This window comes from Nannobrachium achirus, assembly GCF_963921795.1.
Source record: "Nannobrachium achirus genome assembly, chromosome: 4".
In the NCBI taxonomy this organism is placed as follows: Eukaryota; Metazoa; Chordata; class Actinopteri; order Myctophiformes; family Myctophidae; genus Nannobrachium; species Nannobrachium achirus.
This window is the reverse complement of record NC_137813.1, coordinates 33,910,204-33,932,239: the sequence shown is the minus strand read 5'-3', so window position 1 is coordinate 33,932,239 and position 22,036 is coordinate 33,910,204. Positions and strand designations below refer to the sequence as shown.

General features: G+C 38.2%; 3 protein-coding genes across 3 annotated transcripts; all 3 read right to left on the bottom strand.

Annotated features, from left to right (window-relative positions):
- Positions 1 to 3,758: 3,758 nt before the first annotated feature.
- Positions 3,759 to 6,573, bottom strand: LOC308282848 (galectin-1-like; the record flags this gene model as incomplete). The annotated part of the gene is made up of 4 exons (XM_080723234.1): positions 3,759 to 3,917; positions 4,114 to 4,282; positions 4,599 to 4,678; positions 6,517 to 6,573. 4 exons carry the CDS (start codon positions 6,571 to 6,573, stop codon positions 3,759 to 3,761), a joined length of 465 nt encoding a protein of 154 aa, XP_080579360.1.
- A 90-nt stretch (positions 6,574 to 6,663) lies between these two features.
- LOC308282847 (galectin-2-like) lies at positions 6,664 to 11,931 on the bottom strand (the record flags this gene model as incomplete). Its single annotated transcript, XM_080723233.1, has 5 exons — positions 6,664 to 6,813; positions 7,446 to 7,681; positions 10,954 to 11,122; positions 11,415 to 11,494; positions 11,890 to 11,931. The coding sequence occupies 4 exons, from the start codon at positions 11,929 to 11,931 to the stop codon at positions 7,535 to 7,537; spliced, it is 438 nt and encodes a 145-aa protein (XP_080579359.1). The 3' UTR covers positions 6,664 to 6,813; positions 7,446 to 7,534.
- Positions 11,932 to 18,531: 6,600 nt separating this feature from the next.
- LOC308282554 (galectin-2-like) lies at positions 18,532 to 21,646 on the bottom strand. Its single transcript, XM_080722933.1, has 5 exons — positions 21,535 to 21,646; positions 21,399 to 21,436; positions 21,081 to 21,160; positions 19,949 to 20,120; positions 18,532 to 19,011 (listed from the first exon to the last, which is right to left on the bottom strand). The coding sequence occupies exons 2-5, from the start codon at positions 21,405 to 21,407 to the stop codon at positions 18,865 to 18,867; spliced, it is 408 nt and encodes a 135-aa protein (XP_080579059.1). The 5' UTR covers positions 21,408 to 21,436; positions 21,535 to 21,646; the 3' UTR covers positions 18,532 to 18,864.
- Between the last annotated feature and the right edge of the window lie 390 nt (positions 21,647 to 22,036).

The following is a 22,036-nucleotide window of genomic DNA, read 5'->3' as shown; positions in this document are numbered from 1 at the left end:
CACCAATGAGCTGGCCAGATGTATGGAGAACCGAGATGACTGGAAACAACGATGGAGGGCTCGTCTGAGGACGACCTAGAGAGATAGCACTACATTAAAGGGTAGGGGACACTCAATCTGGGAACCCATCACCTTTGTTTTTGTATCTGTTTTGAGGGATTAGGGGTCACTTAAATTGTAAAGGTTCATCCTCCATGGAGCGTGCATGCACTCGGACAGTTTCATGGCAATCCACCAATTTGATTTTGATGTATCTTGTGTGCAAGCAAAGATAGTCCACTAAAGATAGCGGACGACCGGGGAGGGAGGGAGAAATGGAGCAGGATGATGAGGAGAGGACCTCCATCTCTGAGATGGTCAAGGACAGCCCTGCAATGAGTTCGCCCAACACCACTGTGGGAAGTGCGTCATTAAGTGGGAGTATAAATAACAGAGAGCGCTCTTGTAGCACACACGATGAAGACAGGACATCTATGAAGACACCAGATGCCTCCATGGGGTCACCTCCAAGAGTGGAACCCGTGATGGAGGCCGAGAGGTTTCAGAGGGCAGCTGACATGCTGTCACGTCACTATGGGTGCGGGTCTTTCACACAGGGAAGGAGTCAGGCTAAGGACACCATCCCACCTGCTTTCACTTGTAGCCAAAAAACATCATATACCTTCTCTGAGGAAGACGAAGAGATCAAAGTCTAGACATTGAAAGTCTGTATGAAAGGCAATATAACCTTTATCAAGCCTATTAAAAGTACAAGAACCATTCATTGTTCTGGTTTCTTGGTTCCTCAAGTAATAGCTATATATTTTTATCATTAACACAGTTTTCAACAGACTTCATCAAATGTACACATTTTGATACTACCAGCATTGTATTCATTTTCCAAGACGTGTCAATAACAATGACTCTTATCATTACACTATACCATTAACATAGATTGAAAAGAGAATGAAACAGGATGATGTTCCTGCAGTGTTTATTGCAGGATGAGAACACTGTCAACAATTGAACAGTGACCTGCATTTATTTTGTTCTCCTAACATAATCTCATATTTAGTCCCCAATTCTCTCTTGGCATACATTAAATGATGAACTAGAAGAACATGACCTAAACTGTCTTGCTTGTTGTAATTGCTACCCTCTTTATAAGAAGGCAATTTGTCTCATGTGATGGGAGTAATGAAGGTATACAAAAACTATGAAGACAACACAGTCTTTTATCTCTGTGATTTGTTTTTAAGAATATGTAATAACTATCTGTATGCGTAACATGTTTGCAAAACAGTGCATATGATTGTTTATTAAACATTTTCCATATTTCAAAAATATCTTAGTATTTTAGTCTACTGCATGTCTAAAACATACAGTAGTGCTGGTATAATAAAATGGTGATTTTGATAATGATGCTTAATATGTCATACTTCATTGCTGCAACTTTTTAACATCTCTAGACTGGAATTTCAAATAATAACACAATACAAGTTGTAGTTTTCGAATGTCGCAAATAATTACGTTTAAATGAATGAAATGACTAAGTTGTAAAATACAAATAACATCCTTTAAACTATAGTGTACTGGTTACTTCACACATGGTGTGGTCCATGTGTGAAGTAATTATGATAACAAACAGGGAGCCAGTTCAGGGTATTTGTTTCTATTTTTCTATTTGAAACTTTTATGTCACAAGTAAGGTCTGTGACACAGGTAAAAGCCACTAACTGATTTTATTTCATAAGTTAAATGACCAGGAACCTATTCCTTAAGAAATACCAAGTTCTTTAAAACTGCATCTCACAAGGACAGCATCCTCCCCTCCCATACACTATGATGTTCAGTCCAGATGTCATAAGTACATTTGGAATTATGACCACACTCTGTAAATGTGAAAGACTTTTGAAAGATTCAGCAAATGTAGTTTATTGGAATGCAACTTTCCAATATCAAAAAAAGTAATACATTTAGATCAGATCTTCACGCATTAGATAGCATACATTGGTAAATACTATACTCTCACTTTGTCAATCATTAAAATATACAAATCACACAGTAATGTTGACGATTCAGTTGATCAGTGGGCTTAGGCATGGTTCAAAGTAGTTACGCATCTTTATAGCAGATTTTGAAAGATTTGAGTCTGAAGTCTCCACTAATGCTGACGTAGCTGATACTGTCCATGTCGTCATAGTTGGGGAACTGAACTTCCGATTCATCAGGAAGCTCCACCGTAAACATGTCTCCAGCAATCTTCATGACAATCTAGAAGAAAGACAAACATGTTGATGCTAATTTTGTAGTTCAAGAACTATGAAAATATACATAGGCCTAGGAGTACAAATTGACCTCATTCAGTATCCATGAATTGAATTAAACAAACAAACAAATAACCACTTTATTTTGTGAAAACAAAATGTTCTATCACCATCCAGGCTACTGTGTAATCATATTGTCTCACCTTCACTTCAGAGCCCCTCTCTAAGGGGTTGTATTTTCTCTCCTCCTCTCCCCAGCAACCTTCCAGCCTTGAGTTGCACACGATCACGGATCCATCTTCTTCATCAAGGAACCGAGGGTTAAAGTGCAGCACCAGGTTATCTTCATCCCAGCCCAGGTTAATGCTGAACCTGCATTAAAGTTGTTATTTAAGATTAGATTAAGTCAAGTCCTGCACTATTTGGAATGAGGAATTGGTTGTGTTGAACATCAATAATTAGATACATCTATAGACATGTACAGTATAATATTTCATTGTTTTACATTTTTATTACCTCACAAATAGTCTTTACACATGGCTCATGATTTACATATTACCATTGCTGTTTCAAAGCACAATCCTTTTTGAACAGTACCATGTTCTCACTTAAAAGCCCTGAGAGTGAATCATTGCTCAATGTATTTGCTTTTTATATAAAGTACCTGTCAGCATCATGTAAAATCTGTCCCTTCACTTTCAGCTGATCTCCAGCTTTCAGGTACACATTCTTCAATTCAAGTTCCTGAAAAACACATAGGATATTTATGTTTAAAGTTTCTTCAGTAATTCAGTCATTGAGCCTTTGCATGCACACGAGTGCACACACACACACACACACACACACACACACACACACACACACACACACACACACACACACACACACACACACACACACAGTGCATTAACTTGCAGAAAATAATCCTCTATTAAAGTTTTTACAATCGATTGAAATCATTTGAGTACAATAATGTAAAACACAAATAAGACTTCAAGGCAGTCCAACATACCATGCTCAGTTTGATTCTTGGGAGGCTTGAGAATAATCCTGGAACAGATGGCCTTTCCACAAACACAAACGTCTCTCCAACACAACAGCAGTGATCTGAGTTATCTATCATAGTATAGGCTTTTTATACTAAATCCAATGGGACAAGAAAGAAGTAGGTCATAAATACTTATTGTGCATCTGTTCCGACTGACCAAAGTTTCCATAATTATGTCTTTACAAGTTGAACACACTACACCCAAGACTGTATACACATAACGTTGGAATTATGACCACACTCTGTAAATGTGAAAGACTTTTGAAAGATTTAGCAAATGTAATTTATTGGAATGCAACTTTCCAATATCAAAAAAGTAATACATTTAGATCAGATCTTCACGCATTAGATAGCATACATTGGTAAATACTATACTCTCACTTTGTCAATCATTAAAATATACAAATCACACAGTAATGTTGACGCTTCAGTTGATCAGTGGGCTTAGGCATGGTTCAAAGTAGTTACGCATCTTTATAGCAGATTTTGAAAGATTTGAGTCTGAAGTCTCCACTAATGCTGACGTAGCTGATACTGTCCATGTCGTCATAGTTGGGGAACTGAACTTCCGATTCATCAGGAAGCTCCACCGTAAACATGTCTCCAGCAATCTTCATGACAATCTAGAAGAAAGACAAACATGTTGATGCTAATTTTGTAGTTCAAGAACTATGAAAATATACATAGGCCTAGGAGTACAAATTGACCTCATTCAGTATCCATGAATTGAATTAAACAAACAAACAAATAACCACTTTATTTTGTGAAAACAAAATGTTCTATCACCATCCAGGCTACTGTGTAATCATATTGTCTCACCTTCACTTCAGAGCCCCTCTCTAAGGGGTTGTAATTTCGTTCCTCCTCTCTCCAGCAACCTTCCAGCCTTGAGTTGCACACGATCACGGATCCATCTTCTTCATCAAAGAACCGAGGGTTAAAGTGCAGCGCCAGGTTATCCTCATCCCTGCCCAGGTTAATCCTGAACCTGCATTAAAGTTGTTATTTAAGATTAAGTCAAGTCCTGCACTATTTGGAATGAGGAATTGGTTGTGTTGAACATCAAACAATAATTAGATACGGTACATCTATACACTATATACCGGTACATGTACAGTATAATACTTAATTGTTTTAAAATTGTATTACCTCACAATAGTTACACATGGCTCATGATTTACATATTACCATTGCTGTTTCAAAGCACAATTATTTTTGAACAATACCATTTTCTCACTTAAAAGTCCTGAGAGTGAATCATTTCTCAATGTATTTGCTTTTTATATAATAAAGTATAGCTTTACCTGTCAGCATCATGTAAAATCTGTCCCTTCACTTTCAGCTGATCTCCAGCTTTCAGGTACACATTCTTCAATTCAAATTCCTGAAAAACACATAGGATATTTATGTTTAAAGTTTCTTCAGTAATTCAGTCATTGAGCCTTTGCATGCACACGAGTGCACACACACACACAGACACACACACACACACACACACACACACACACACACACGCGCGCGCGCACACACACACACGCGCACACACACGCACACACACACGCCACACATGCACACACACACACACGCGCACACACACGCGCACACACACGCCACACATGCACACACACACACGCACACGCACACGCGCACGCACACGCGCACGCACACGCGCACACACACACGCACACACACACACCACACATGCACACACACACACACACACACACGCACACACACACACACACACACACACACACACACACTAGTGCATTAACTTGCAGAAAATAATCCTCTATCAAAGTTTTTACAATCGATTGAAATCCTTTGAGTACAATAATGTAAATCACAAATAAGACTTCAAGGCAGTCAAACATACCATGCTCAGTTTGATTCTTGAGAGGCTTGAGAATAATCCTGGAACAGATGTTCTTTCCACAAACACAAACGTCTCTCCAACACAACAGCAGTGATCTGAGTGATCTATCATAGTATAGGCTTTTTATACTAAATCCAATGGGACAAGAAAGAAGCAGGTCATGTGAGTGTTCATTGATTGAATCATGACCAATCATATGTCATGTTAAAATAATCTATTGAAAGGTAACAAACCACTTTCAACCACTTGATTCACTCTGCTGTTTCCTTCACAATGGAAACACTGATAGAATGTGGTGGTGGTCTGCACTTCTATTGTGATGAAGATTAACTTCTGCCTTGATCAATGAGCAAACTATATGAACAATGCCAGTGTGCAATGTTATCATTAGTCCCCTGAATGCACTTTGAGTTCTTCTGCAACTACAAGTCTACAGCTGTTCAAAGAAATCATGAAAAAGTGATTATGACTTACGTAAAATACAACGTAAAAATAGGTCCTATCACACAAACAATTGACAAAACCCCTGTAGTAAGTCTGGGGACCCCTTAGGGGTCCAGGAAACCCTGTTGTTCATTTTATTCGTGATTTGAAATGAATAATGTTGGTTATTTTGATTTTCTTATCCTGTTTCTTTTTTCTTTGTTGTGAGATGTTCATCCGGTGAGATGTTATACTATACAAGTATACTGTGGAAAAATACATACACTTAGCGTTTAAGAGAAAGAAATACTTTAAATTGGTATTGTGTATTCTTGTCATCGAAGGAAACTAAACTATTTGTTTGTGTTTTGCCTAATCCGTCTGTTGGCATTGAACTTAAATGTGTTCAATTGAAACAGTTATTTTATTGTGAGCTTTTTCGTGTGACATGTGGATGTGTGATATAGGATAAAAAGAAAGAAAGTGAAGGAAAAGGTGAAAAAATACATTAGACCCGTTTCAATCATCTTTGATGTGACATTGCTTTTATTGCACAAACATCAATGACAACTTGGATATTGATAATTGTTGAGGAAGTAAGTCATCTAAAATGCTTTTAGTGCTAATAATTCAATATAAATGAATGCATAATGGGTTTTATTAAGGACATTTGTATGAATACTATCAGCGAATCAGGCCATTTAAAAGACTCTTCCACTGCTTACCTGGGAAAGTATAGAAGTGATATTTGTCTTGCACTTTAATCTTTAATGTCGCATTCATGTACACAAGCAAATATATAACATTTTAGGGAAGAGCCTAGCAAGTAATCACACAGCCAAGATTACTATAGTGGCCACTGTACAGTATGACCAACTTGTTCTGAAGTCCTAGCATGGATGACACCACTATTTAACATTTACTTTCAGTTTCCACTTGTTTTTCTTTATGCCCCCTGAATCTCTTTTTAACTGATTCATTTTACAACATAATTTAATGATATTGCAAATAGTGAATATTTGTTTCCAATACATTACAAGATCAACCATTTATAGGTACATACACTCCGTACATAATGAAGGATAATATTGATTTGAACAAGAATTTATGTGTATCAATAATAAAGTAGGCTACTGACAGTAATCATGAATTATGAACTATGAATAAATGAACACATTAATTTATAATGAATATGTTAAAACAACAATACTTCACAATGTACCGATCATCACCACGAAAGCGTGGGATGGCTCAAAGTAGCTGACAGAGTACAGCATCTTGCAATGGGCCTGGTGTACAAGATACACTACACCTCCAAGATTCCCATGTACCTGACAAACTACTTCTTAAAGGTCAAGGATGTTCACGATCACAACACTAGAGGCAGCTCCACTAATCATCATCAACGTAGATTTAACACTAAACAAGGCTCTAACTCGTTCTCCTGCTACACCATCAACATGTGGAACGCCCTTCCACAAGCCCTAAAGGAGAGCAAATCCCTAGCCTCCTTCAAAATTGGTATGAAAAGTCACCTTCAGACAGCTGCTACCCGTGACTTGTAAATAGACTAAGCCCCCATGCTCCCCCCCCCTTTTTCTTTTTTTCTGCCTTTGTATTTGATGTTATGCTTTTGAAACTGATATTATCCTAAATAAAGTACTATGTTCTATCCGTCTGTCTTTCAATGTTATATGAGATACTTAAAGTGTGGTTCCTGTGGAAATAAGCCTCGGCTTTCTAGGATCTCCTTTTAGTTGACCTTGTACCAGTGATTTGTACTGTCATGAAACTGTACTTTTTTCTATTGCAAACTTCTAATACATTCTTCAATCAATCAATCAAAAAATGTTTTAGTCCATGTTATCTTAAGATGATTTCAACAATTTATCAGGTGAACTGTATAGTTCAAACGTCATAATTCAATCTAGAGCTCTCTTCCTAGCAGATCTTAAAAGAGGTGAGTCTGAAGTCTCCTCTAATTCGGACGTAGCTGATGATGTCCATGCCCTCACGGTTGGGGAACTGAACTTCCTCTCCATCAGGAAGCTCCACTTCAAACATGTCTCCAGTCAGCTTCACAACAATCTACACGGAAAGGAAATGTTGATAGTCATTTTTATTGTTCAACGTCACATACCCAGTATCTTTACACCAATGTGGCACTTTACTGAAATACAACCACAAAAAACTGTGGGGGAACGCAGTTCCTGATGAATTACTATACTGTCTGTGGTAACTAACAACTACCAGTGTTACAACAGTTACTTGTGTTCCTGCCATCCTAGTGCCTTTCTTATTTTGTGCACAACTTTAGCTTTAATAAACATTCACTTGTTTGTTTGTTTGTTTGTCTAAAGTAATGTATTAGGTCAAGAATTAGCAAACAATGCTATGCATGTTTTACAGGAAAGGCTATTGCAGTTGCACAGTAGGTTTCAGTAGGTTTATTATTACATTACATCAACTGACAACAATGTCCAAGACATACCAAAGTGAGTGTGACCTGCAATCTGCCTATGAATCTATTGTATGCATATGCATTTTTGTCATTTTGGCCAGAGGATAGCACTACATTAAAGGGTAGGGGACACTCAATCTGGGAACCCATCACCTTTGTTTTTGTATCTGTTTTGAGGGATTAGGGGTCACTTAAATTGTAAAGGTTCATCCTCCATGGAGCGTGCATGCACTCGGACAGTTTCATGGCAATCCACCAATTTGATTTTGATGTATCTTGTGTGCAAGCAAAGATAGTCCACTAAAGATAGCGGACGACCGGGGAGGGAGGGAGAAATGGAGCAGGATGATGAGGAGAGGACCTCCATCTCTGAGATGGTCAAGGACAGCCCTGCAATGAGTTCGCCCAACACCACTGTGGGAAGTGCGTCATTAAGTGGGAGTATAAATAACAGAGAGCGCTCTTGTAGCTCACACGATGAAGACAGGACATCTATGAAGACACCAGATGCCGAGAGGTTTCAGAGGGCAGCTGACATGCTGTCACGTCACTATGGGTGCGGGTCTTTCACACAGGGGAGGAGTCAGGCTAAGGACACGATCCCACCTGCTTTCACTTGTAGCCAAAACACATCATATACCTTCTCTGAGGAAGACGAAGAGATCAAAGTCTAGACATTGAAAGTCTGTATGAAAGGCAATATAACCTTTATCAAGCCTATTAAAAGTACAAGAACCATTCATTGTTCTGGTTTCTTGGTTCCTCAAGTAATAGCTATATATTTTTATCATTAACACAGTTTTCAACAGACTTCATCAAATGTACACATTTTGATACTACCAGCATTGTATTCATTTTCCAAGACGTGTCAATAACAATGACTCTTATCATTACACTATACCATTAACATAGATTGAAAAGAGAATGAAACAGGATGATGTTCCTGCAGTGTTTATTGCAGGATGAGAACACTGTCAACAATGAACAGTGACCTGCATTTATTTTGTTCTCCTAACATAATCTCATATTTAGTCCCCAATTCTCTCTTGGCATACATTAAAGTTTCAAAGGTATCTATTCAACTCCCATTCAATGATGAACTAGAAGAACATGACCTAAACTGTCTTGCTTGTTGTAATTGCTACCCTCTTTATAAGAAGGCAATTTGTCTCATGTGATGGGAGTAATGAAGGTATACAAAAACTATGAAGACAACACAGTCTTTTATCTCTGTGATTTGTTTTTAAGAATATGTAATAACTATCTGTATGGGTAACATGTTTGCAAAACAGTGCATATGATTGTTTATTAAACATTTTCCATATTTCAAAAATATCTTAGTATTTTAGTCTACTGCATGTCTAAAACATACAGTAATGCTGGTATAATAAAATGGTGATTTTGATAATGATGCTTAATATGTCATACTTCATTGCTGCAACTTTTTAACATCTCTAGACTGGAATTTCAAATAATAACACAATACAAGTTGTAGTTTTCGAATGTCGCAAATAATTACGTTTAAATGAATGAAATGACTAAGTTGTAAAATACAAATAACATCCTTTAAACTAGTGTACTGGTTACTTCACACATGGAGTGGTCCATGTGTGAAGTAATTATGATAACAAACAGGGAGCCAGTTCAGGGTATTTGTTTCTATTTTTCTATTTGAAACATTTATGTCACAAGTAAGGTCTGTGACACAGGTAAAAGCCACTAACTGATTTTATTTCATAAGTTAAATGACCAGGAACCTATTCCTTAAGAAATACCAAGTTCTTTAAAACTGCATCTCACAAGGACAGCATCCTCCCCTCCCATACACTATGATGTTCAGTCCAGATGTCATAAGTACATTTGGAACTAGAAGCAGTGCTCTTCCGAGCACAGGTCTCCACCAGGCCACACAAATCGGCCTGTTATAGCGCCACCATGAGGCTGATTTAAAAAATGTGGGGCAGAGGTTCTGAATTAGCATCCAGGGAGTGTGTGTGCTCAGTTTGGCAGCGATTGGGCCAACGGCGCCGGAGATTAGCTGGTAACAACCAGGCCACACAAATCAGCCTGTTATAGCGCCACCATGAGGCTGATTTGAAAAATGTGGGGCAGAGGTTCTAGATTGGCATCCAGGGAGTGTGTGTGCTCAGTTTGGCAGCGATCGGGCCAACGGTGACTGAGATTAGCTGTTCACAAACTGCGAGGACGCACGGACGCACGGACGGACGCACGGACGCACGGACGGACGGACGGACGGACGGAGGGGAAAACATACTCTCCCTCAGCCTTCGGCTGGTGGAGACAATTATGACCACACTCTGTAAATGTGAAAGACTTTTGAAAGATTCAGCAAATGTAGTTTATTGGAATGCAACTTTCCAATATCAAAAAAAGTAATACATTTAGATCAGATCTTCACACATTAGATAGCATACATTGGTAAATACTATACTCTCACTTTGTCAATCATTAAAATATACAAATCACACAGTAATGTTGACGCTTCAGTTGATCAGTGGGCTTAGGCATGGTTCAAAGTAGTTACGCATCTTTATAGCAGATTTTGAAAGATTTGAGTCTGAAGTCTCCACTAATGCTGACGTAGCTGATACTGTCCATGTCGTCATAGTTGGGGAACTGAACTTCCGATTCATCAGGAAGCTCCACCGTAAACATGTCTCCAGCAATCTTCATGACAATCTAGAAGAAAGACAAACATGTTGATGCTAATTTTGTAGTTCAAGAACTATGAAAATATACATAGGCCTAGGAGTACAAATTGACCTCATTCAGTATCCATGAATTGAATTAAACAAACAAACAAATAACCACTTTATTTTGTGAAAACAAAATGTTCTATCACCATCCAGTCTACTGTGTAATCATCATATTGTCTCACCTTCACTTCAGAGCCCCTCTCTAAGGGGTTGTAATTTCTCTCCTCCTCTCTCCAGCAACCTTCCAGCCTTGAGTTGCACACGATCACGGATCCATCTTCTTCATCAAGGAACCGAGGGTTAAAGTGCAGCACCAGGTTATCTTCATCCCAGCCCAGGTTAATGCTGAACCTGCATTAAAGTTGTTATTTAAGATTAGATTAAGTCAAGTCCTGCACTATTTGGAATGAGGAATTGGTTGTGTTGAACATCAATAATTAGATACATCTATAGACATGTACAGTATAATATTTCATTGTTTTACATTTTTATTACCTCACAAATAGTCTTTACACATGGCTCATGATTTACATATTACCATTGCTGTTTCAAAGCACAATCCTTTTTGAACAGTACCATGTTCTCACTTAAAAGCCCTGAGAGTGAATCATTGCTCAATGTATTTGCTTTTTATATAAAGTACCTGTCAGCATCATGTAAAATCTGTCCCTTCACTTTCAGCTGATCTCCAGCTTTCAGGTACACATTCTTCAATTCAAGTTCCTGAAAAACACATAGGATATTTATGTTTAAAGTTTCTTCAGTAATTCAGTCATTGAGCCTTTGCATGCACACGAGTGCACACACACACACACACACACACACACACACACACACACACACACACACACACACACACACACACACACACACACACACACACACAGTGCATTAACTTGCAGAAAATAATCCTCTATTAAAGTTTTTACAATCGATTGAAATCATTTGAGTACAATAATGTAAATCACAAATAAGACTTCAAGGCAGTCCAACATACCATGCTCAGTTTGATTCTTGGGAGGCTTGAGAATAATCCTGGAACAGATGGCCTTTCCACAAACGTCTCTCCAACACAACAGCAGTGATCTGTGATCTATCATAGTATATGCTTTTTATACTAAATCCAATGGGACAAGAAAGAAGTAGGTCATGTGAATCATGACTAATCATATGTCATGTTAAAATAATCTATTGAAAGGTAACAAACCACTTTCAACCACTTGATTCACTCAGCATAGCAGTTTCCTTCACAATGGAAACACTGATAGAATGTGGTGGTGGTCTGCACTTCTATTGTGATGAAGATTAACTTCTGCCTTGATCAATGAGCAAACTATATGAACAATGCCAGTGTGCAATGTTATCATTAGTCCCCTGAATGCACTTTGAGTTCTTCTGCAACTACAAGTCTACAACTGTTCAAAGAAATCATGAAAAAGTGATTATGACTTAAATACAACGTAAAAAAATTAAATTAAAAAAAGTCTGGGGACCCCTTAGGGGTCCAGGAACCCCTGTTGAAGACCCCTGTTTATAGACTATTCATTTTATTCATGACTTGAAATGAATAATGTTGGTTATTTTCTTATCCTGTTTCTTTTTTCTTTGTTGTGAGATGTTCATCCGGTGAGATGTTAGACTATACAAGTATACTGTGGAAAAATACATAGACTCAGCGTTTAAGAGAAAGAAATACTTTAAATTGGTATTGTGTATTCTTTGTTACTTTGCTTTAAATATTTACCACATTTTTATCCTTACTTTGTTTTTTAGGTCATCGAAGGAAACCAAACTATTTGTCTGTTTTGCCTAATCAGTTTGTTGGCATTGAACTTAAATGTGTTCAATTGAAAGTTATTTTATTGTGAGCTTTTCGTGTGACATGTGGATGTGTGATTGATGGATTAATATTATTTAAAATAATATTAATATAGTGTGTACCAATTTGTGTATAACGGTCAAATATCTTAACTCTTTGATTGTGCTGTTTGCCACCCTGTTCCAAAACAAACCCTGTTGTTCTAACGTTGTTGTTCCTACAGCCTTGACACTGTACAAGGGCCTGATACAGTATGTAACTGGCAAACCATCTTTAATCAACAATTCTGTTGTGTTCTGACCACTGATAAAGGTCAGGTCAGCCGATGAGGTGACCACGGTCACGATATTACATCATACTGCTTCACAGTAACTATATAAAATCATGTCAACTGTCTATTAACCTGAGAGCTACGATGGGTGATTTTGCTCTACTGTACTTGTACAGTACAATTTAAACTGACTATATTTTCAATACAACTTATCAAAAAACGCATATTCCCCGGTGTGGTCTCATTCATTGTGTGGAGTACTTTATTATGGTTGGGGAAAACTGTTTATCCATATGGAATATGATCCAAATTCCATCAAATGGTCCATTCGATTGCCGGATTAGCTCCGAGGAGATATTGGGGACTCAACTTTGTTGGACTCATTTTCTTCTCCGCTGCTAGAACAAGTTACGGATTTCTACTGAGTTGACGTTTATGGATTCGATACAGCTGGACAGTTTGTTTTGGAATCCCACTTCATTCATCTCTGCTAGTAACAACCAGCCGAGGATATTATCAGACGTTTCCCCTGACTCCCACGGAGTAACACTGAAAGCGGAGAAATTACCATGGGACGTCTATTCCGCCAGCTGAGGTGGCAAGCAAACTAGCTTTTATTTCATCCTCCACCTACCCGACCAGCTGCAAAATGGGAAATGCGCAGGGAGGCAGAAAACACCTGCCGAAATCTAAACAACCTTTTTACAAACGGAACAACACCTTTGAGTTTGAAGCGTCTCTTCAAAGCTTGGAGAATGAACTGATAACAGCTTTAATGGCTAAGATAGACAATGAGGAAATGAAACAGGTTGTTTCTAGGTGCCCCACAATTGCACCATTTTTGCCCATATGGAGAAAGGAATTCGGATATGATGACTCTCTCCCACATCAACATATCGATAAAACCTCACAACGGTCTGAAGAAAGCCGAAATGGAGGCGGCCAGGTTTGGCTCTGGCACAACGTTCCACACCAGGAGCCTTTCACGGACGATCTCTCTCCCCTCATCTCTCCGCACAGAGACTTTGAGAGGGCGACATGCTTCATTCTCACACACTAAGTCCTCATTCAACAGAACCCAGGTCATACGTTTATACCTGCTGTCTTAAGAGTCTAGCTAGCTCTTAACACAGCTGCGTTTTTATTGTTTAATGTTTTAGTCTATTGTTTTGTCGCTTTTTGTTACATGTTTTGAGGACATAGCAGCCGTTTGGCCACGGAGATTGCTTGTCTAAGGTTGGTGTATCAGTACGAGACATCAGTATAGATTTCATTTTATGCTCCAGAACAGCTTTTTCAAGACGTTCTGACGGAAATCTTTTTTTTGGGGCCAGAACATATTTTGTTCTGAAGGAATGTCTCTTCGGCCAGTACGGTACCCAATACGGCTGATTAGAGCCACTTAATCACATAAGAAATAGCGTGGTTATTTTAATTGGTAGATTTCCTTTATGTTCCAGAACAGAACGTTCTGACGGAAATCTTCATGCTTTACGCTTACACGTCTTCGTTTTCGTCTCAAAGTCTTATCTTATTTTATTTATTTTTTATTTCCGTCTCAGGCGACTCTGAGATGTTGAATACAGGAGCTTTTTATCTCAGCGCTCCCAAGAACATTTTTAAGAAACATGACCATTCAAGCTAAAAAAGCCCCCTGCTCCGAGAAGCAGTGTTTTTATTGTGTAAAACCTGGACCCACACGGATGAGATGTTAATACCCTGACCCAATCATTTCCTGGAACATTTCAATGGATATGTGCGGAGCTGCGGAGAAATCGGACATTATTTGCCACTGGATGCCTTTCACTCACAACGCGATGGGACGCGTTGTGAGCTTGTAGATCTGCAAACCTCATTAGGAAGGAACAGACAACGCAAACAATGTTTTCTGAAGGGCTTGACAATGCCCCCCCCCCCCCAGCCGAACCTGGCTGGCACTGCCTTTCACAACGCGATGGGGCGCGTTGTGAGCTTGTAGATCTGCTACGTGACTTTCATGGATTACAATGTCCCGAAAAGAACAAACACTCTTTTGACCCTGGGGACGCCCCGAGATAATGGTACTATATATTTTGTTTACTTTTGACTAAGTACGACTTCTGAGAGAAAAAAAAAAAAAACAAGTTCTGACTGACAAACCCATGTGTTAAATGTTTTTGATATATTATCTGTCTAATCATCTCTAATCCAATTTTCCTCCCCTGGTTACATTTCGGTTTGTCTATTATGAAAGCAGGAAAATCAAACCAAGTATGAAGTGAGCGGTGCTACTTCTGTGTACAATACGGTACAATATGTGCTTGGCTTATGCTGCTTGCTTGCTCAATGCCTGCTGCTCGCGTGAGCTGCTTACGCTGCTTATAGGCTGGCACGGCCTATGTGTTATTTTATTGTTTTATTTTGAAAAAACTCGATAATCTGTTTTTATCTCATTTTCCTGATTTTATTTTGAGAGGCCACAAGCATTTTTACTCTGTGTTTGACCTCGCTCTCTCTCGAAAAAGGGGTCTCACTTTCTTTTTCTCCTTCTGTTCTACCCACTTGCCCGGTTTACCTCCCTGTCTGAATTATGTGTACATATGACCTTTGGATAACAATGCACTGGGGTTATATTTGAATCTGTCTTTGGTTTTTCTCCCTCTGCCTTAATTATTTTTTTTCAATGACAGGTGACAGGGATTATTTTTACTTAAGTTATTTCATTATTATGACAGGATGGAATCGACCTGGATAGACAGGTATAGTGGAAACTCCACTACACTCGCTAACCAACTTGACTGACTGACTGACTGACTGACTGACTGACTGTTTTATTTCAATTTTATTTTTAACGGGTTTTCTTCTGTCCTTCTGTTTTGTCGTGAAAGACACTATTTCCTGTAACAACTGAACGCTGGCTGACTTGTTGAGATTGTTTTCATTCCTTTCAAAACACAACAAAAAACAACTGATAGTGTGCCTGTCTGCTGGAAGACAGGCCTTCAAGGTTAGAGGGTCTGTGTGTGTGAGATTTATTATTAATGTCAACATCCCCCAACCAACTCAAAATAGATCCTCAATTATTTAGTAATCCTTTTCTGTTAAACCACATTTTAGGGACATGTACCAAAAACGTTACTTTCACCAATATTTGCCGAAATCCATCTTTAACACGTAAACTGCAGTATGGGTTAAAGATGGAAGAGGCCTATCAGTTTATTTTGGGTAATCCTTCATTCTCTTTACTCGAGTAAAGGTACTTAAGTTACTTACTCCCCAGCTGCCGACTGCAGGCGGGGACCTTGTTCAGAATATATAACAAAAAAAAACAACAACTAGTCAAATCCCACAATTATTACGACTCTATTGACAGCTTATACAGTATTACACATATGAAAAAAAAAAGAAAAAAAAGAATGACATTATGATTATGTTATGTGTTTCTATTTCATTTTTCTTATTTTATTTCTTTAAGTTTCATTCATTTTCTGGTTTTCTAACGATTTTAATAGTTTGGTAAATGCTTATCTTGTTATGATACACTTCCCCCCTCACAGGCTTGGAAGCTCACTAACTCTGACAGTGAGCAGAATCACTGTACGTCTGTACACTTGACAATCTGTTTCCCATTTGACCATATTTTACAATTTTTGTCACACCCAATTTTTGTCTGTGCCAAACGGGAGGGAATGTGTTTGGAGAATGAAGGAGAATTTAATATTTTTTCATTTTTAATTTATTTTAATATCTTTCCATTTTAACTTCTTTCATATTTTCATTTTCTGAATTCATATTTTATTTTCTGATTTCATATTTACATATTCCACTACATTTTCATCTCATTTTATTTCAGAATATATATATATTTCATTCTGCTTAACCCTGTTTAAATCTGTTTCCCCCTAACAGAACAAACTTATTACAATTAGACACAAACCGTGTCCCTTGGTGATGTATATCTAAAACAAATCAAACCTTTCTATACATAAATACACCCAATGGTCTTAACTTCCAAGTAATTCTGATGTTTATTTTATTTTTCAGATTAATTGACTTATCTATGACAGACGGTCCATATCTCTTCCCATGATCTGTGACGAAGGATCATTTTTCGTGAGTACGAGGATTCAAGTCACATGAGTTCCTATATCATTTTTGTTAATATTTACAGCTGTCTTGTCACAACATACAACTCTCTTATTTTGATAAGATCTCATAGCCTCGTCTTGGAAATGTTAAATACTGAAATGTCATATTTGGTTATAAAACCTTACTGAAATGATGAGGACAGAGGTCCTACCTTACTGTTGTGGAGTCAAAAAGTCCACCCTGGCTGGGACACCCTGGCGAAGGTCATAGGTCAAGCAAGGAATGGACCATGACCGCTCCACCACACTAATCAAATTTTTAAAATTCTACATTCGTCAATCTCAGGTGAGGCGACTTCACCAAACAAATCAAAACGTAAAAAAAAAAAATATATATATATATATATATATATATATATATATATATATAGATATATTCTCTTTCATTAAAGGCACTCTTTGTAGTGCATCCCACCATCAACCCAGGTGAGGCTGTGAAGAAACTTTGGAAAGATTCTAAATTTAGTGATAAAATTTGTCATGGTGCGACAGGACAATGTTTGTTATTGATGGATCAAAGGTTTCCTTTTCCTATCAATATATTTTAAGGAACGTGTGATTTTCTCCTCACTCTCATAAAAATATTCTAACTCATGTTAACTAAACGTTACAGGCCCCAAATTATAAGAGAAAATATCCTTGGTTTAATCTCAGACTGCCCTTTGACGCACTCCCCCTAATGATTCCAAATTATACAGTCCTTTATCTTTCATTATCAAAATATTTTTACCTTTGGTTGTATTCTGATTTAAATACCTTTAAAAATACTTAAATACCTTTGGAAATATACAGTTCTTTTGACTCTCCTCTTTAAAACTTAAAGCTATCGAAATGTTTTTGACTTAAACTGTTCAACTATTATGTTCTGTTTCAAATACCTTTAAAAAGTTTAACCCATGTCTTCTTCCCTTGTTGTTTATTTTTCTTTGACCTATCCCAAATTGGTACAAGGGGATGGAATTGATGGATTAATATTATTTAAAATAATATTAATATAGTGTGTACCAATTTGTGTATAACGGTCAAATATCTTAACTCTTTGATTGTGCTGTTTGCCACCCTGTTCCAAAACAAACCCTGTTGTTCTAACGTTGTTGTTCCTACAGCCTTGACACTGTACAAGGGCCTGATACAGTATGTAACTGGCAAACCATCTTTAATCAACAATTCTGTTGTGTTCTGACCACTGATAAAGGTCAGGTCAGCCGATGAGGTGACCACGGTCACGATATCATACTGCTTCACAGTAACTATATAAAATCATGTCAACTGTCTATTAACCTGAGAGCTACGATGGGTGATTTTGCTCTACTGTACTTGTACAGTACAATTTAAACTGACTATATTTTCAATACAACTTATCAAAAAACACATATTCCCCGGTGTGGTCTCATTCATTGTGTGGAGTACTTTATTATGGTTGGGGAAAACTGTTTATCCATATGGAATATGATCCAAATTCCATCAGTGATATAGGATAAAAAGAAAGAAAGCAAAGGAAAAAGGTGAAAAATACATTAGACCCGTTTCAATCGTCTTTGATGTGACATTGCTTTTATTGCACAAACATGGATCAATGACAACTTGGATATTGATAATGGGTTTTATTAAGGACATTTGTATGAATACTATCAGCGAATCAGGCCATTTAAAAGACTCTTCCACTGCTTACCTGGGAAAGTATAGAAGTGATAGTTTGTCTTGCACTTTAATCTTTAATGTCGCATTCATGTACACAAGCAAATATATATATTTAGGGAAGAGCCTAGCAAGTAATCACACAGCCAATATTACTATAGTGGCCACTGTACACTACAGTATGAACAACTTGTTCTGAAGTACTAGCATGGATGACACCGCTATTTAACATTTACTTTCAGCAGATCTTAAAAGAGGTGAGTCTGAAGTCTCCTCTAATTCGGACGTAGGTGATGATGTCCATGCCCTCACGGTTGGGGAACTGAACTTCCTCTCCATCAGGAAGCTCCACTTCAAACATGTCTCCAGTCAGCTTCACAACAATCTACACAGAAAGGAAATGTTGATAATAATTTTTATTGTTCAACGTCACTTTCCCAGTATCTTTACGCCAATGTGGCAGCACTATACTGAAATACAACCACAAAAAACTGTGGGGGAACGCAGTTCCTGATGAATTACTATACTGTCTGTGGTAACTAACAACTACCTGTACTACAGTTACTTGTGCTCCTGCCACCCTAGTGCCTTTCTTATTTTGTGCACAACTTTAGCTTTAATAAACATTCACTTGTTGTTTGTTTGTTTGTCTAAAGTAATTTATTAGGTCAAGAATTAGCAAACAATGCTAATGGCCCTATTTAGATGCACTATGTAGACTGCGTGCGTGCATGTTTTACAGGAAAGGCTATAGCAGTTGCACAGTAGGTTTCAGTAGGTTTATTATTACAATACATCAACTGACAACAATGTCCAAGACATACCAAAGTGAGTGTGACCTGCAATCTGCCTATTGTATGCATTTTTGTCATTTTGGCCAGAGGATGGCACTACAGTAAAGGGTAGGGGAAACTCAATCTGGGAACCCATCAGCATTGTTTTTGTATCTGTTTTGAGAGATTAGGGGTCACTTAAATGGTAAAGGTTCATCCTCAATGGAGCGTGCATGCACTCGGACAGTTTCATGGGGATCCACCAATTTGATTTTGATGTACAGTATCTTGTGTGCAAGCAAAGATAGTCCACTAAAGATAGCGGACAACCATATGTCTGACACAGCGTCCGTAGAACCCTGCAGCTAGTATGCGAGCTAAATACAAATACACATGGAGCACAAATGTACCTCATTATCAATGCCAATAGGTTGAATTAAACACCCATTTAGAAAGACATACCAGAATGTAAAAATACCTGCAGTATTTTCTAGTAAGTTTGCCCCACCTACTGTATAGTACCCAACACCTCCCTACAGTAGGTCCCACCTTCACTTCAGAGCCCCTCTGTAAAGGGTTGTGTGTTTCCCTCTTCTCATCACCCCAGCATCCATCAGTCTTTGAGTTGCATACGAGCACAGATCCATCTTCATCGTCATGGAAACGAGGGTTAAAGTGCAGCGCCAGTTCATCTGCCTCACAGCCCAGGTCAATCTGGAACCTGGATTGAGAATTACATGATAAAAAAACATGTATAATTGCGACCGAAGGTCGCAGTTTACCATGAGAAATGTCACAGCTTATCGACATGTAGACGTGTACACATTTTTACAGTCTATGGGTTTGCCGCTCTGACATCATGCTCTGATGTCACTGTGATGTCCGGCACATCTTGTCCACGTATCCGTGTATCTCTGAAGGTCACGCCTGACACTGTAGTTCCCTTGACACATCACTGTGACATAACAGGCGATATCTCAGGAGACATCACCTATGTAAAAGTCCATATATGGGTATTCCCCAGAATCCCTTTTATGCCCATATATGAAGATCCCTGATGTCATCGATATATACAGGTATCACTGGCCAGATGGCCAAGACATGGCCCATATCTGTGTGGCTGGTTCACAGATAGGGATCTCCATGTATGGGCATAAAATATTTTGTATGTTGTGATGTCATGGGAACCACTCTAAGAGAATCCCTTTTATGCCCATATGTGGAGATCCCTGATGTCATCAATAATAAGCCCATATCTAACACTTCATATGGGAATGCCCATATATGGAGGAAGACAGCCCATATCTGTGCGGCTGGTTCAGACAGGGATCTCCATGTATGGGCATAAAGGGGATGTACTATACAGTACATGGATCTCCATATATGGGTAACTGGTCCGATATGGCCAGATGGCCAAGAATTAAGGGCGAGGTCGCATATCGCCCTAAGGCGCCTTACTAGTAATAGATAAATAATGATTGGAATGAGGAGGTGCACGTGTTAAATTCAAACACTACACTACAGCATACAGTGTATTTACTGTGCTGCTTTTTTAATAGTAGCCTGTACCTGTGATTTGCAGGTAACCACTGCTACTTCAAACCACAACTCCATTTGAAGAGACAATACCATATTCCCCTGAGTGTGAATCATTAAATGTATTTGCATACAGTAGGTTTACCTGCTCGCATCATGTAAAATCTGGCCCTTCACTTTCAGCTCGTCTCCGGCTCTCAGGGCAACATTCTTCAGTTCAAGTTCCTGAAAAACACAATTCAAACTGCAGTTTAAAGTTTCTTCAGTAATAATTAAATAAGTTGGATCATTGTCACCAGTATTTGTGAAGTTCAGTTGCAGGAGCATTTAGAACTAATAGCAAACAACTTTACTCTAACAAAATCATTCTCACACATAGCATTGTCAATAGCCTATGCCAAAGGTAATACAGATTAGGGTAAAGAACAAAATTAACGTCAAGTGAAGTCATAGTCAAACATACCATGCTCATTTTACTTCTTGGGAGGGTTGAAAATAATTCTGAAACAAATAATAATATATATTTTTAGTAAACAAACACAAACGTCAAACCTCAAAACAGTGGTCTGACTGAGAGTGATCAGAGACTAGTAGGCTACCTTTTATGTTAAATCCAATGTAACCTGGAGTCACGTAGGCTTTCCACCACGGAATCCAATGAGAAAAGAAGCAGGACTTTCAACCAATATTCACTCACAGCACAGCAGTTTCCCTCACAATGTAAACATTAATAGAATGTGATAAAGATTAACTTCTGCATCGATCAATGAGTAGGCCTAATCTGTGTAAACACAACAGTGTGACAACATTATTCAGGGGCTTTTGAACTAATGCTGCCTTTACACTGGGATTCAATCAACATTCACATTTGATTAATAGGCCTATATTATAGACGGGTTTCTTGTTTACAAACATTGAGACTAAATGCACAGGTGACTGTATCATGTAATCAGTCCGTCCAATCCCCAAACCTGTTGTTTGGGGAGCGCTGGTTAAGCCTGGTTTCATTGGCTAATTTTGGTACCGAATCAAACGTGACGTGGACCAGAAACCCGTCTATGCAATTAAGAACAATTAAGCTTTTAATTTGCATAATATTTC

Coding starts and splice junctions, on each gene's coding strand:
- LOC308282554 (XM_080722933.1), bottom strand. Junction 20,121..21,080: donor ATTTTACATGATGCGAGCAG/GTAAACCTACTG, acceptor TTCTCAATCCAG/GTTCCAGATTGACCTGGGCT. Junction 19,012..19,948: donor AGAGGGGCTCTGAAGTGAAG/GTGGGACCTACT, acceptor CTTTCTGTGTAG/ATTGTTGTGAAGCTGACTGG.